The sequence below is a fragment of the Kogia breviceps genome, chromosome 7 (assembly GCF_026419965.1).
Source record: "Kogia breviceps isolate mKogBre1 chromosome 7, mKogBre1 haplotype 1, whole genome shotgun sequence".
Classification (NCBI taxonomy): Eukaryota; Metazoa; Chordata; class Mammalia; order Artiodactyla; family Physeteridae; genus Kogia; species Kogia breviceps.
The window spans coordinates 67,111,025-67,128,753 of NC_081316.1; the positions used below are offsets into that span (position 1 = coordinate 67,111,025).

Sequence of the window (17,729 nt, forward strand, 5' to 3'; positions counted from 1 at the left end):
ACAAATGACAATGGAGACACGACGACCCAAAACCTATGGGATACAGCAAAAGCAGTTCTAGGAGGGAAGTTTATAGCAATACAATCATATCTTAAGAAACAAGAAAAATCTCAAATAAACAACCTAACTTTGCAACTAAAGCAATTAGAGAAGGAAGAACAAGAAAACCCCAAATATAGTAGAAGGAAAGAAATCATAAAGATCAGATCAGAAATAAATGAAAAAGAAATGAAGGAAACAATAGCAAAGATCAATAAAAGTAAAAGCTGGATCTTTGAGAAGATAAATAAAATTGATAAGCCATTAGCCAGACTAATCAAGAAAAAAAGGGAGAAGACTCAATTCAATAGAATAAGAAATGAAAAAGGAGATGTAACAACTGACGCTGCAGAAATACAAAAGATTATTAGAGATTACTACAAGCAACTCTATGCCAATAAAATGGACAACCTGGAAGAAATGGAAAAATTCTTAGAAATGCACAACTGCCGAAACTGAGCCAGGAAAAAATAGAAAATATGAACAGACCAATCACAAGCACTGAAATTGAAACTGTGATTAAAAATCTTCCAACAAACAAAAGCCCAGGACCAGATGGCTTCACAGTTGAATTCTATCAAACATTTAGAGAAGAGCTAACACCTATCCTTCTCAAACTCTTCCAAAACATAGCAGAGGGAGGAACACTCCCAAACTCATTCTATAAGGCCACCATCACCCTGATACCAAAACCAGACAAAGACGTCACAAAGAAGGAAAACTACAGGCCAATATCACTGATGAACATAGATGCAAAAATCCTCAACAAAATACTAGCAAACAGAATCCAACAGCACATTAAAAGGATCATACACCATGATCAGTGGGGTTTATTCCAGGAATGCAAGGATTCTTCAATATATGCAAATCAATCAACGTGATACACCATATCAACAAACTGAAGGAGAAAAACCATATGATCATCTCAATAGATGCAGAGAAAGCTTTTGACAAAATTCAACACTCATTTATGATAAAAACCCTGCAGAAAGTAGGCATACAGGGAACTTTCCTCAACATAATAAAGGCCATATATGACAAACCTACAGCCAGCATCGTTCTCAATGGTGAAAAACTGAAACCATTTCCACTAAGATCAGGAACAGGACAAGGTTGCCCACTCTCACCACTCTTATTCAACATAGTTTTGGAAGTTCTAGCCACAGCAATCAGAGAAGAAAAGGAAATATAAGGAATCCAAATAGGAAAAGAAGTAGTAAAGCTGTCACTGTTTGCAGGTGACATGATACTATACATAGAGAATACTAAGGATGCTACCAGAAAACTACTAGAGCTAATCAATGAATTTTGTAAAGTAACAGGATAAAAAATTAATGCACAGAAATCTCTGGCATTCTTATACACTAATGATGCAAAATCTGAGAGTGAAATTAAGAAAACACTCCCATTTGCCACTGCAACAAAAAGAATAAAATATCTAGGAATAAACCTACCTAAGGAGACAAAACACCTGTCTGCAGAAAAGTATAAGACACTGATGAAAGAAATTAAAGATGAAACAAATAGATGGAGAGATATACCATGTTCTTGGATTGGAAGAATCAACATTGTGAAAATGACTCTACCACCCAAAGCGATCTACAGATTCAACGCTATCCCTATCAAATTACCACTGGCATTTTTTACAGAACTAGAACAAAAAATTTCACAATTTGTATGGGAACACAAAAGACCCCGAATAGCCAAAGCAATCTTGAGAACGAAAAATGCAGCTGGAGGAATCAGGCTCCCTGACTTCAGACTATACTACAAAGCTACAGTAATCAAGACAGCATGGTACAGGAACAAAAACAGAAATATATATCAATGGAACAGGATAGAAAGCCCAGAGATAAACCCACACACATATGGTCACCTTATCTTTGATAAAGGAGGGAAGGATATACAGTGGAGAAAAGACAGCCTCTTCAATAAGTGGTGCTGGGAAAACTGGACAGCTACATGTAAAAGTATGAAATTAGAACAATCCCTAACACCACACACAAAAATAAACTCAAAATGGGTTAAAGACCTAAATGTAAGGCCAGACACTATCAAACTCTTAGAGGAAAACATAGGCAGAACACTATACGACATAAATCACAGCAAGATCCTTTTTGACCCATCTCCTAGAGAAATGGAAATGAAAACACAAAAAAACAAATGGCACCGAATGAAACTTAAAAGCTTTTGCACAGCAAAGGATACCATAAACAAGACCAAAAGACAACCCTCAGAATGGGAGAAAATATTTGCAAATGAAGCAACTGACAACGGATTCATCTCCAAAATTTATAAGCAACTCATGCAGCTCAATAACAAAAAAACAAACAACCCAATCCAAAAATGCGCAGAAGAACTAAATAGACATTTCTCCAAAGAAGATATACAGATTGCTAACAAACACATGAAAGCATGCTCATCATTAATCATTAGAGAAATTCATATCAAAACTACAATGAGATATCATCTCACACCGGTCAGATTGGCCATCATCAAAAACTCTAGAATCAGTAAATGCTGGAGAGGGTGTGGAGAAAAGGGAACACTCTTGCACTGCTGGTGGGAATGTAAATTGATACAGCCACTATGGAGAACAGTATGGAGGTTCCTTAAAAATTTGCAAATAGAACTACTATGCGACCTTGCAATCCCACTACTTGGGATATACCCTGAGAAAAGCATAATTCAAAAAGTGTCATGTACCAAAATGTTCATTGCAGCTCTATTTACAATAGCCAGGACATGGAAGCAACCTAAGTGTCCATCAATAGATGAATGGATAAAGAGGATGTCACACATATATACAATGGAATATTACTCAGCCATAAAAAGAAATGAAACTGAGTTATTTGTAATGAGGTGGATAGACCTAGAGTCTGTCATACAGAGTGAAGTAAGTCAGAAGGAGAAAAACAAATACCGTATGCTAACACATATATATGGACTCTAAGAAAAAAAAATGTGATAAAGAGATTAGTGGTAGGACGAGAATAAAACACAGACTTACTAGAGCATGGACTTGAGGATATGGGGAGGCGGAAGGGTAAGCTATGATGAAGTGAGAGAGTGGCATGGACATATATACACTACCAAATGTAAATTAGATAGCTAGTGGGAAGCTGCCGCATAGCACAGGTAGATCACCTTTGTGCTTTGTGAGCACCTAGAGGTGTGGGATAGGGAGGGTGGGAGTGCGGGTGACCAAGAGGGAAGAGACATGGGAATATATGTATAACTGATTCACTTTGTTGTAAAGGAAAAACTAATACACTATTGTAAAACAGTTATACTCCAATAAAGATGTTTAAAAAAAAAAAAGAGGGAGAAGCTAGGGACAATTTATGATCAGAAACTTACGTAACTGTCTAACCCTAATGAGTACTCACATAGCTTCATTAATACATATGGATTTATGACATTAACTTTATGTATTAGAAATTCAAGCTGAGTGAGAATTGTTGAACTGCTTTAGAATACTGTTAATTATTACTACCTAACAAAGTAATTCCTTAGAAATTCATAATCGTATATAATTAACTTAGGTAACAACTAAAAGGAATAATTTCTTACTGATTATTGAGATTAATAAAATAACCTATTAGCTACAATAGATGGGATAAGCAGTCAGATATGGTAGCAAATAGGTGAAATTCCTTCAAACCAGTATTTCAAACATTTCTATATTAAAATATTCATGGATGAAAGGCTGAAGATAGATAGCAGTTTTTAAAGCTAAGATAGCATAATAAAGCATAGACCAAGAAAAGAGATTCAAATGATATTAAAGCCAGAAATGAAACCAGAAATGAAACCAGATATGAAACCAGAATGAAACGACTAGTCTGAGAGGGAAGAAACAGATCAGCCAATGCTCAGTGAGTTAAAGGCAAAAGAAGATTTAATACCTTTAGAAATCTCTAATTGGAAAATGTGGATTACCTCACAGCAGAAAAGGAAAACTGAGAAGAATAGGAAAAGGAATGTATGAAATAATATATGAGTTGAAGAAATGGAAAATGTCTCTTTACTGGCCAACAGTTTCCTTTCACTAGTTAATTGAGAAATGCCTACTTTGGGACACTGCCTATAAAGCAAGAGGCTAAAAAAAGGTTTGTACACTTCATACCTCTGGGCCTCCTCTGGACCTGGCCTGTCTTCAGTGCATTAGGGAAAATGAAGTCATTGAGAAAAACCCAAACTTCTTGTAAAGAATTATTGAAAACTTTGTTACTTTATGTTTAATTTATTCTTACATTTTTTAAAGGTAAGAACTAGACTAAAGGGGAATGAAATATTTATATATAATGTCATAATTATGAAACTGCAAATGTTTATGTAACAATCTAGAAAAGAACATGGAAAAATTAATGCAAGTAAGTGATTAAGGTGGGGTTTTTGATTGATTAAATTTTGAATGTAATTTTTTACTTTTACTTTTTGATAAAGTCTAGAGGAAAAGAAAGAAAAGGAAGGGTAAGGAAATAAAGAAACCAAAATCCAAACTGATTGACTGTCTTAATGACCTAAAGATATTAAAGACTAGAATTGGAATGGAAAAGTCAATGCCAGGTCTGTGGATACACAGGTGCTTGTGCGTGTAAGTATGTATATACAACAAACAAATTAATTAATATGTATATGTATATTCCCCAAACTATTAGTTCCTGAAACTAGCATTCATTCAACTTCCTCTCCTACCACGTTTTCTCACTCACTTCACTCCAGCTATAGTGATCTTTTTTATGTTCCATAAATGCCTGCCTTATTTCCTCCTCAAGGCTTTTCACTCACTGATACCTCTTTCTGAAACAATATTCATTCATATCTTCATGTTGCTTGCTTCTTCTCATCTTTCATACTTTTACTAAAATACCTCCTCAGAGAAGACTTTTAGACCACCTTCTCAAAAATACTCTCCCATTATTTTATCACATTTCCACTCTATATCTACTTCATAACAACATTTTCTTAAATCAGGGCAATCATTACATTTTTTTATTCTCTGCTCTATTTCACTACAATACAAGCTCCACAAGTATACTGATTTTCTACTTTTCCCCAGTGACTACTTAGGTTCTGGCATACATCAGGTACACTATCATTATTTACTTAATATAAGAATTTGGGATTGCATTGAATCTGTAGATTGCTTTGGGTAGTAGAGTCTTTTTCACAATGTTGATTCTTCCAATCCAAGAACATGGTATATCTCTCCCTCTATTTGTATCATCTTTAATTTCTTTCATCAGTGTCTTACAATTTTCTGCATACAGGTGTTTTGTCTCCTTAGGTAGGTTTATTCCTAGATATTTTATTCTTTTTGTTGCAATGGTAAATGGGAGTGTTTTCTTAATTTCACTCTCAGATTTTTCATCATTAGTGTATAGGAATGCAAGGGATTTCTGTGCATTAATTTTGTATCCTGCTACTTTACCAAATTCATTGATTAGCTCTAATAGTTTTCCGGTAGCATCTTTAGGATTCTCTATGTATTGTATCATGTCATCTGCAAACAGTGACAGCTTTACTTCTTTTCTGATTTGGATTCCTTTTATTTCTTTTTCTTCTCTGATTGCTGTGGCTAGAACTTCCAAAACTATGTTGAATAAGAGTGGCAGAATTTGTATGGAAACACAAAAGACCCCGAACAGCCAAAGCAATCTTGAGAACGAAAAACGGAGCTGGAGGAATCAGGCTCCCTGACTTCCGACTATAGTGCAAAGCTACAGTAATCAAGACAGCATGGTACAGGAACAAAAACAGAAATATAGATCAATGGAACAGAAAGCCCAGACATAAACCCACGCACATATGGTCACCTTATCTTTGATAAAGGAGTCAAGAATACACAGTGGAGAAAAGATAGCCTCTTCAATAAGTGGTGCTGGGAAAACTGGACAGCTACATATAAAAGTATGAAATTAGAACACTCCCTAACACCATACACAAAAATAAACTCAAAATGGATTAAAGACCTAAATGTAAGGCCAGACACTATCAAACTCTTAGAGGAAAACATAGGCAGAACACTCTATGACATAAATCACAGCAACATCCTTTCTGACCCACCTCCTAGAGAAATGGAAATAAAAACAAAAATAAACAAATGGGACCTAATGAAACTTAAAAGCTTTTGCACAGCAAAGGATACCATAAACAAGATCAAAAGACAATCCTCAGAATGGGAGAAAATACTTGCAAATGAAGCAACTGACACAGGATTAATCTCCAAAATTTACAAGCAGCTCATGCAGCTCAATAACAAAAAAAAAAAACAACCCAATACAAAAATGGGCAGAAGACCTAAACAGACATTTCTCCAAAGAAGATATACAGGTTGCCAACAAACACATGAAAGAATGCTCAACATCATTAATCTTTAGAGAAATGCAAATCTAAACTACAATGAGATATCATCTCACAGCAGTCAGAATGGCCACCATCAAAAAATCTAGAAACAATAAATGCTGGAGAGGGTGTGGAAAAAGGGAACACTCTTGCACTGCTGGTGGGAATGTAAATTGATACAGCCACTATGGAAAACAGTATGGAGGTTCCTTAAAAACTACAAATAGAACTACCATATGACCCAGCAATCCCACTACTGGGCATATACCCTGAGAAAACCATAATTCAAAAAGAGTCATGTACCAAAATGTTCACTGCAGCTCTATTTACAATAGCCAGGACATGGAAGTAACCTAAGTGTCCATCGACAGATGAATGGATAAAGAAGATGTGGCACATACATACAATGGAATATTATTCAGCCATAAAAAGAAACGAAATTGATTTATTTGTAGTGAGGTGGATGGACCTAGAGTCTGTCATACAGAGTGAAGTAAGTCAGAAAGAGAAAAACAAATACCATATGCTAACACATATATATGGAATCTAAGGAAAAAAAAAAGATCATGAAGAACCTAAGGGTAAGATGGGAATAAAGACACAGACCTACTAGAACATGGACCTGAGATATGGGAAGGGGGAAGGGTAAGCTGTGACAAAATGAGAGCGTGGCATGGACATATATACACTATGAAATGTAAAGTAGATAGCTAGTGGGGAGCAGCCACATAACACAGGGAGATCATCAGCTCAGTGTTTTGTGACCACCTAGAGGGGTGGGATAGGAAGGGTGGGAGGGAAGGAGATGCAAGAGGGAAGAGATATGGGAACATATGTATATGTATAACTGATTCACTTTGTTATAAAGCAGAAACTAACACACCATTGTAAAGCAATTATACTCCAATAAAGATGTTTAAAAAAAAGAAACTGCCAAATACTGAAATAAATGACTATTATTAGTGACTATTAAATAAGTGATTATTAACATTTATTGAAAGAAGTGACTATAAACATACATCCTTGGTATATAATGGGAATACATGTGTGGTATACAATGATGAGTAAAAGTTATCTATGCCCTCAGAGCACTTACAGACTACTGGGGGAGACACTCAACAAGTAAAACAAAATACAATTGAACCTTGAACAACATGCGTTTGAACTGCATAGGTCCAATTATACATGGACCTTTTTCAATAAATACTGTGTATATGATCCAGGGTTGGCTGAATCCACAGATGTGGAATTGGAGATGGAGGGGTGACTATGGGACTTGAGCACCTGTGGATTTTGGTATAGAGAGACCGCTGGAACCAATCCCCCATGGATACCAAGCTACAACTGTAAAATAAACTTCTTCAAATTATGAGATATTCTATAAAGAAACAAAAAGGTTTTATAAGAAAGTAAGGGAAGAAGCAGAAGTTACTTTAGACTAAGTAGCTCTGAAGTGATTTTAATACTGAGAATCAAGTGCCAATCATGAAAATAAGATCACATAGATGGTAAATGGCAAAGCAAGAATTTGAATCCAGGTGGTCTGGTTCCAAAGTCTAGGGCCTGAGCACTACTCAATGCTGCCTCTCTATAGAGAAGAATTACATAAAATGGGAGCTTCATATCATTTAGATATTTATACTCACTCTAAAGAAGATCCTAAGAATCATGGGAACTTAGAAAAGAAAATATTTGAAACAGAATGAGACAAGACAGATTTCTTAGAATCTTATAAGAATATGAAGAAAGAGGCAAATTTACATATACCACTGAATCGTTTCCTTAGGGCAGTAAACGTTATATTTCTTACCTTAACACCTATTGCAACAATAAGGTGCTTGGGAAATTGAGAGCTTTCAAAACAATACAGACATTTTTCCATTAGTGCAGCAAGACTCCGGTGCTCAGCAATAGCTTTTTTCCTCTGATTCTCATCCTCTTCACCAAAACCTTCTCTCTCAGCTGCTCTGGAGACAAACATGTCATCCAGAGTGTAATAGTCTCCATCTGTTTTTCCCATAAACTGAAAAAAAATAATAGTAGTGGGGAGAAGGTAGCAGTTAATTCAGTTTATTGTACTGTGGCATACTGAAGTAATATCTGTAAGTCCTGTGATAAAACTCTTACATTAAAAGAAAAAAGAAAACATGATTAAAATTTAAGCTTGACCTGTAAGGATCAATTTATTATCATCAGCACAGCTAAAGTTTACTGAGTATTTACTATGTGCAGTTCTATGCAATTTGATTGTTTTATATTCCTATGATGAGTGAACCATTATCATTTCTATTTAATAGATGAGGAACTTGAACCACAGAGAGTTTAAGAACAACCTTCACTTTAAAATTAGCATACACTCTATTAAACTTACCAGCCAATTTGCTAATATGTATATTGAAAGTATTGAGAGCAATGTTCCCCCTTCTCTTTTAAAAATAATTTTCTTTTTCATTTGTTTTTATTGCAGTAACAATGATTTATAAAACTATGTAGGTTTCATGTGTACAAAACCAAATTCTTTAATAAGTCTTTTCTACCACCCTCTTACTGAGATACTGAGCAATTCAACATGGTGTGCATTCTGCCTTGCTGCAATAAGTAATAAACCCAACTCATTTAACTCTGTGTGCCCCTGGTGGTCTTTGGCTAACAGCCACTGACAGTATCAAGAAATATTGTTAATTTGGGTGTGTGTGATAATGGTGTGATAATGCTAAAAACTTCGTTAAAAGTTTATTTATTTATGTATCTTATTGAGGTGTGGTTGGTTTGCAATGTTGTGTTGGTTTTGGGTGCGCAGCAGGGTGATTCAGTTATATATATGTGTAAATAAATATGTATATATATATGTGTATGTGTATGTGTGTGTGTTCTTTTTCAGATTCTTTTCCATTATAGGTTATCGCAAGATGTTGAGTGTAGTTCCCTGTGCTTATCAGTAGGTCCTTATTTGTCTATTTTGTATATAGTAGTATGTATCTGTTAAACCCAAACTCCTAATTTATTTAAATTAGGAATTAAGTTTATTTTTATTAAAAAAAATCCCAGAACCTCATCTATGAAAAAAAATTAAAAAAATAAAATTAGCATACACTCCACATAGAACATAAAACATTTTTCAACTGTATCTCAAGGCACCTTCTCTATACCTCCCCCAACATAAACTGTAGCCAGGGTGATGTTTTTGAAACAAAAATTTTAGTTACTTATTTTATTTATGTCCCTACTTAAAATCCTCAAAGAGCTCTACATTGTGAACAGGATCAAGTTCAAACTGTTCTTTGGCCTACTAAGTCATAGACACAGAACGGTATAATGGTTAAGAGCATGGGTTCTATAGTCAGAATAACCATGGTAAAATTCTATCTCCTGTCTGTATAATCTTGGGCAGTTATTTAATCTCTCTGCTCTCTCTCTATGTTTTACTTCCTCATTTTACAATGGCTATAACAATATTATCCATCTAATAGGGTTATCTTTCTTAATCCTTACAACACATGCCTGGCACACAATAAGGACTCATAAATGTGAGTCACCTCAGTCACATGTGATCACATCCCTACTCAAACTCTACACTTTGCCACCCTACTTTAGTCCCCAAAAGTACTGTTACGTTCAGGCTTTGCAAATATTGTTCTCCGACCAATTCTGCCCTCAATTTTGCCATTCCTACCCCTACTCATTTTTTAATCTGAGGTTTATATTTAGTTGTCACCTGCATGAAAGAACTTTTCTAGATCGTCCAAGCTCCTCCAGTACTATATTCACATCAGTTTCATGAGGACCACACTGTATCAAAGCAGCTCATTAACTTATGTTTTTCTTCCATTAGACTAAGTTCTACTTAGTCTACTAAATACCAAAAAGAAAATGACTGTTTTGATCTTATCAGATATTTAAATAGATATGAAGAAAGCCAGAGTGCCTGTACACCTGTCAGAGAAAGTAGATTTCAAAGCAAAGAATATTATGAAGGATAAAGGTCATTTCATAATAATAAAAGACTTATACCATCAAGAGGACAAAACAATCCTAAAGTTTATGCACCTAATAATAGTTTCAAAATATATGAAGCAAAAACTTGACAGAACTGTAGGAGAAATAGACAAACCCATAACTGTAGTCAGAAATTTAAGTGCCACTCTCTCTACAATTGATAAAACAAATAGAAAATCAATAGGCACACAGAAGACTTGAACAAACTATCAACCAATCTGACGTAACCAACATTGACAGAAATTGTATCCAACATCAGCAGAATATTCTTCTCAAGTGCACAGAGAACATTTACCAAGACAGACAGCATTCTCTGACTTAAAACAAACTCTCAATAAATTTAAAAGGATTCAAGTAACATAGAGTATGTGCACTGAAAACAATGGAATTAGACTAGAAATCCCAACAGAAAGATATATGGAAAATAGTCAAGTAAGTAAAAATTAAATAGTGTACTTCCAAATAACCCACAGATCATCAAAAAAATAAAATCAGAAAGTTTTTTGAACTACAATAAAAGAAAAACAGGACATGTGAGAATTCATGGTGTACTGTGAAAGCAGTACCTAGAGGGACAATTACAGAACTAACCACTTATATTAGAAAACAAGAGAGGCCTTAAATCAATGATGTCATCTTCCAACTTAAAAAACTAGAAAAAGAAGAGAAGTAAAACTAAATGTAAACAGAAGAAAATTTCTAAAATGTCATTATTGATAGAATCAGGTAAAAAGATTATTATCAGTAAGGTATTTCTCAGAGCACATTAGCTTCAGGAATTAATTTTTATCTTCCACTTTTTCTCTTTTTTTTTTTTTTTTGTGGTACGCGGGCCTCTCACTGTCGTGGCCTCTCCCGTTTTGGAGCACAGGCTCCGGACGCACAGCCTCAGCGGCCATGGCTCACGGGCCCAGCCGCTCCGCCACATGTGGGATCTTCCTGGACCGGGGTATGAACCCGTGACCCCTGCATCAGCAGGCGGATTCTCAACCACTGCGCCACCAGGGAAGCCCCACTTTTTCTCTTTATTAATCCTTGATTATCTCTCTATTCTTTCAGGTTTGTCTATTTATATGTAATCTCCTGATTTACAAATTATTATTTTAACTTCAGACCTTTATCTCAACCATAATGTATCAAATTTTGAAAAATGTCCAAACTGGTCACTAAAATTTTCATGAAAATAGTGACTAACTACATGCTAGATATTAATAGAAACTTTAAGTATCCTCTCAGCCAAATACCTCTACAACATAGGAATTGTCATTCTCACTTGACATTAAAAAACTGAGGCTAAGAGAGACTAAATAACTTAATCAAAATCGCATAATTATTAAGAGACAGAGCCAGGAATCAAACACAGTTTGATTGTAAAACTGAGAGTGCCTGGCATATAGTGAGACTCTCTCACTTAACAAACCCATCTTAAAACATAGAAAGGGAATATTGTGAATATAATCTATGAAGCAGAATAAAGAATTAAAAGAAACCTTAAATTTCATCTAGAATAAACATACCCAATCAAGTTAAGGTACTAATTAAAAGAGAATACAGGGCTTCCCTGGTGGCGCAGTGGTTGGGAATCCGCCTGCCAATACAGGGAGCGTGGGTTTGTGCCCCAGTCCGGGAGGATCCTGCGTGCCACGGAGCGGCTGGGCCTGTGCGTCCGGAGCCTGTGCTCCGCAACGGGAGAGGCCACGTACCGCAGAAAAAAAAAAAAGAGAATACAGATATCTGATGGGTATTTATCTTCTCTAAAATATATTAGTCAGCAGAATATGTAATTCTACATGTGACTTTACTTTCATATGATATACTGTTAAAAATATTATTATTAAAAATCAGTTCATAACTTGTCAGGGAATATATTCAATTCAAATAAAATCAGTTGAAAACAAGACAGTATTTCTATTTTTTAAATCTATGTTCCATGAATGATGCTGAACTTCTCTGATCTCTTCATAGTTTTTGATTTAAATAGTGGACAGACTTGCAAATTAAGTCTGAATGATTCTTCAACACAACTGAAATATGATACTCATCTATCCCAGAACAATAATTCCCTCCTCCTACATCCTCTAATTATTTTCATTTTCCCATTACCTTCTCTTTGGGGTTTGACACAAAATGTTTTTACCTTTATCAGTCATGTATACATCTATGACCTTACCCCCAACCAAAAATTTTTAATGGACAGACTATTAACAGATAATGGAGAACATAAGACCAAGAAGGGGAAAAGTGAAAATATTTGCTGGAGGAAAGGAGTTGAAGAAAACAAGAGGGGCATGAAAATATGCCTCTTTTTCATTTAGATAGAGTCCTAAAGAAAATTGATGAGATGGTACAAGATCAGGATAGTATATTATAAATTTTAGAACTTTGAGAATCTCTTACCTAAATAAATAAGAAAAATGTGATAAAAGTTATAACATTAAAATGAATAACATAAAAGAAAGGGGAGTAGATGTCATTACTACCCAAAGTGATCTACAATGCATGCAACATCTATCAAAATCTCAATGATGTTTTATGTAGAAATAGAAAAATCCATCTTAAAATTCATATGAAATCTCAAGGGACTACAAATAAACTATCTTTAAAAAGAACAAAGTTGGAGGTCTCACACATCCTGATTTTAAAATGTATTATAAAGCTACAATAATCAAAGTAATGTGATACTGGCATACAGAAAGATATATAAACCAATGGAATAGAATGGAGATCCCAGAAATAAACAAACTCATATACGGTCAAATGATTTTCAGTAAGGGTGCCAAGACCACTGAATCAGGAAATGACAGTCTTTTAAACAAATGGTGTTGGGAAAACTGGATATTCATATGCAAAAAAAGATGAAGTTGGATCCTTACCCCACACCATATAAAAAAATTAACCCAAAATGCATCACAGACCTAAGTTAAAAGCTAAAACTTTAAAACTCTTAGAAGAAACCATAGGGGAAAAGCTTCATGACATTGAATTTGGCAATGATTTCTTGGCTATGACAACAAAAGCACAAGCAATAAAGAAAAAATAGATAAGTTGGATTTCATCAAACTTAAAACTTTTGTGCACCAAAGGACACTCTCAACAGAGTGATAAGGCAGCCCACAGAATGGGAGAAAATATATGTAAATCACTTATTTGATAAGGGACTTACAACAAGAATACATAAAGAACTCCTACAACTCAACAACAACAAAAAACAAGCAACCTGATTTTAAAATGGGCAAAGGATCTAAACAGACATTTCTCCAAGGAAGATATACAAATGGCCAAAATATACAGGGAAATGTAAATGAAAACTACAATGAAGTTACCACTTCATGCTCACTAGAATCAAATAGTCAGATAATAACAAGTGTTGTCAAGGATGTGGAGAAACTGATACCCTCAAACACCGCTGGTGGGAGTGTAAAGTCATGGTGCTGCTTTGGAAAACAGTCTGGCAGTTCCTCAAACAATTCAATATATATTAATTAATAAATAATTAAACATATGGGCTACCATATGACCTAACAATTCCAATCCCAGGTATATACCCAGGAGAAATGAAAATATATGCCTAACAAAAACTTGTATATGAATCTTTACAGCAGCATTATTCATAACAGTTAAAACTTGTACACATGGGCTTCCCTGGTGGCGCAGTGGTTGAGAGTCCGCCTGCCGATGCAGGGGACGCGGGTTCGTGCCCTGGTCCGGGAGGATCCCGCGTGCCGCGGAGCGGCTGGGCCCGTGGGCCATGGCCGCTGGGCCTGCGCGTCCGGAGCCTGTGCTCCGCGGCGGGAGAGGCCACAACGGTGAGAGGCCCGCATACCGCAAAAAACAAAAACAAAACAAAAAAAAAACCTTGTACACAATCTAAATGCCCATCAATTGATGAACAGATCAACAAAACATAAAATCTGTACAACAGAGTATATTTCACTATAAAAAAGAAATGAAGTACTGATACCCCCTACAACACAGATGAACCCTGAAAACATGCTAAGTGAAAGAAGTCAGTCACAAAAAATCACTATCATATACATGAAATATCCAGATCAGCAAAATCTATACAGACAGAAAACAGACTCATGGCTGCTTAAGGCTGGGGATGGAGAAGGACTTAAGAGGGTTAGGAGGTGACAGCTAAAGGTTTATTCTTGAGTGATAAAAATGTTGTAAAATTGACTGTAGTGACAGTTACATATATTTGTGAAGATACTAAAAAACATTGAGTTGTACACTTTAAATGGGTGAATTTGTATGGCATGTGAATATTTCAATAAACCTGTGTTTTAAAAAATTAACTGTACCCAAATAGATGTCTGGCCTTTGCCTTCTGTCCCTGGAAGGTAATCTTTAAGCACTTGCAATGTCCTGCCTAAAAGAGTGGTTTTGTTTATCTGAGGGTCTTGGGCCACACGAGCCATCTATGTTAACAATGTGATTTATCCTGGGAACTTTGGGCCACACAGTATCAGCTCCATCTGAGGAGAGGCTGGAAACTGTCATCTTCACAGGCAATCAACCATGTCTATGTGACCAAATCCTAACAAAAACTGCACACCGATGCTTGGGGGAGATTCCCTAGTTGGCAATACCCTGTGTATTTCACACATTATTGCTGGGAGAAGTTAGTGCTGTCCATGACTCACTGGGAAAGGGGACAAACGGAAGCTTCATGCTTGAAATTCTCCTGGATTCAGCTCCATGAGATGCTTCCCTTGACTAATTTTCCATCTGTATTCTTTCACTGTAATAAACCTTAACTGTACATTTAACAGCTTTTAGGGAATTCTGTGAGTCCTTGTAGTAAAGTATCAAAGCTGAAGGTGGGCTTGGGGATCCCTGAACTTGAAGCTGGTGTCAGAAGTGAGGATGGTCTTAGGGACTCTTACATTGGGGAGATATAATAAACACAATGCACAAACACTGATCAGATCCTGAATCTCAAAAAAAAAAAAGCTATAAAAATTTAAATATAGGTTCATCTATATCAACATTAAAAAAAATAAATACATGGTTCTGCATGATACACAGGCACCACCCAAAGTGGACAGCTACAGCACTACAGTCCCACTCTGGAATGGCCATAAAGGGAAATTATCTCAGTAAGAAGAACTTTGAGCAGTGAGTTCACTTTGCCTGGAAAGAGAGATGGCCACAGATACAGGTCTACACTGATTCATGTACTATGGCAAATGGTTTGGCTGGATGGCCAGGGACCTGGATAGAACACAAGTAGAGATTACCAACAAGGAAGTCTGGGAAAGAGGTACATGGACAGACCTCTCCAAATGGATAGAGAGTACAAAGATATTTGTGACTCATGTGAAAATATTTATGTCACTAGCCACTCCTACCATTGTTCCAATGAGCTTGTGAACAAAGTGGCCATGCAGGTATGGAAACTATTCAAGAGCTCAGCAACATCAAAGCTGATCTGGCTATAGCCACTGCTGAATACCCAATCTGCCAACAGAGATCAACACCGAGCCTCTGATACGAGCACCACTCCTTTGGGGGATCAGGCAGCTATCTGGTGGCAAGTTGGGTACATTGGACTGCTTCCATCATGGAAGGAGCAGCACTTTGTTCTTACTTGAATAGACACTTACGCTGGACATTGACTTGCCTCCACTGCATAGAGTGATTCTGCCAAAACTACCATCTCTGGACTTGTATCACTGTGGTATCACACATATGCTTCTGACCAAAGAAATAATTTCACAGCAGATGAAATATGTTTATGCCCATTGCAGTCACCATGCAACAATGATGACTACCAAGCAGCACTGCTCACTAATTCAACATGTTCCCCACCATCTGAAGTAGCTGGCTGGATAGAACACTGAACTGATCTTTTTAAGATTTAATTACAAGTGCTGGATAGGTGATGTCTTGTAAACTAAGGCTATGTCTCTCAGAATGAAGTAAGCGCTCTAAATCAGCACCCAAACTATGATGCTATCTTTCCCACAGCCAGAATTCATAGGTATGGGAATCTAGGGGGAAAAAAATAGGAGTGACCTATCTCACTACTGCCCCTTTTGATACACTAGCAAAATTTCTGCTTCCCAACTCTGTGATCTTAGGCTCTACTAATCTAGAGGTCTTAGTTCTAAAGAGAGGAATGCATCTATCAAGGGACACAATGATTCAATGAACTTGAAGTTCTGACAGCCACCTGGCCACTGTTACTCCATTCCACTGAATCAAAAGGCAAAGAGGGGAGTTACTGTACTTTCTAGAGTGATTGATTCTGACTATAAAGGGAAAATTGGGCTGGTACTACATAATGGAGGTAAGAGGAAGTATATCTTGAATATAGGTTACCTTTTAGGGCACCTCTTGTTGGTATTCTCATGGCCTATGATTAAAGTCAATGATAAAATACAACTCAATTAAGTCAGGATGGCTAATAAATGTCCCAGACCTTCTGAATGAAGGATTGGATCACCCCACAAGGCAAGGGACCATGACCAGCAAAGATGTTGCTGAGGACAAAACGAATACAGAATGGGTAGTAGAGGAAAGCAGGTATAATTACTAGATGAAACTCCATAACCAGTTTCAGAAATTAATATTGTAATAGTTATGATATCCTTTCAATATTTTGATATGAATTTATATGTGTGAATATACACCTAAATATTAACAAAAACTCTTTCTTTTCTTCCCCTTTCTCATCCCCTTACCATCTAACATAATAGTAGCTTTGTACTCTATTCTGGGGAAAGAGCCTGTTTTTGGTTGCATGTAGGACAGTTCTATCATGTTGGACAGAAGCACGATTTTGTTTTCTTTATTTGGAGATTAAGTATAGTTTAAAGAGAGGAGCCAAGGTAACATGGTTGTGGTCACTGGGTCAGTTTGACTAGTCCGACATAGACATACCAGAATTCCCTTTTCAGTGTATTTCTGGTTACAATGGGTAACGAGGTTTTTATAGAAGACCTGAAGAGTAGAAATAAAGCAGCCATTGTTATAGCTTGCATACATTGTCACTGAACTGCTGTTTCACCTCCTTATAAAAGGCAGCATCTGAGTCTGCAATTGCCCCACCTTTCCCACCATCCTCCTTCAGCTTCTCTGATTTCTAGGCCACATGTGTGTATTTAGCTTCTAGCCTAATCTACAGAGTATCCACACCACCAAGGTCAGAGGCAACATAAACTGACACATGTATCTGTCCATCCTCGAGAATTCCAGCTCATGCCTGTGGGTTCTAGCGTGTTCTTGCTCTTAGTCTCCCCCGCTTTACATTCATTTCTCCTTCCCAATAGCCTGCCCTCTGGACTTAAAGCTCCAAATTCAGATGCATGCACAACAGCCTTAAAAAGATTGCTTAA

General features: G+C 36.4%; 1 protein-coding gene across 2 annotated transcripts in view; it reads right to left on the reverse strand.

Moving 5' to 3' along the window:
* Window positions 1–17,729, reverse strand: part of CWF19L2 (CWF19 like cell cycle control factor 2) — a 230,590-nt gene that overhangs the window by 37,958 nt on the left and 174,903 nt on the right. For both annotated transcript variants that reach the window (XM_059070794.2, XM_067038548.1), the window contains exon 13: window positions 8,201–8,413. In XM_059070794.2, coding sequence (XP_058926777.2) covers window positions 8,201–8,413 — 213 coding nt within the window. The remainder of the gene's footprint in view (window positions 1–8,200; window positions 8,414–17,729) is intronic.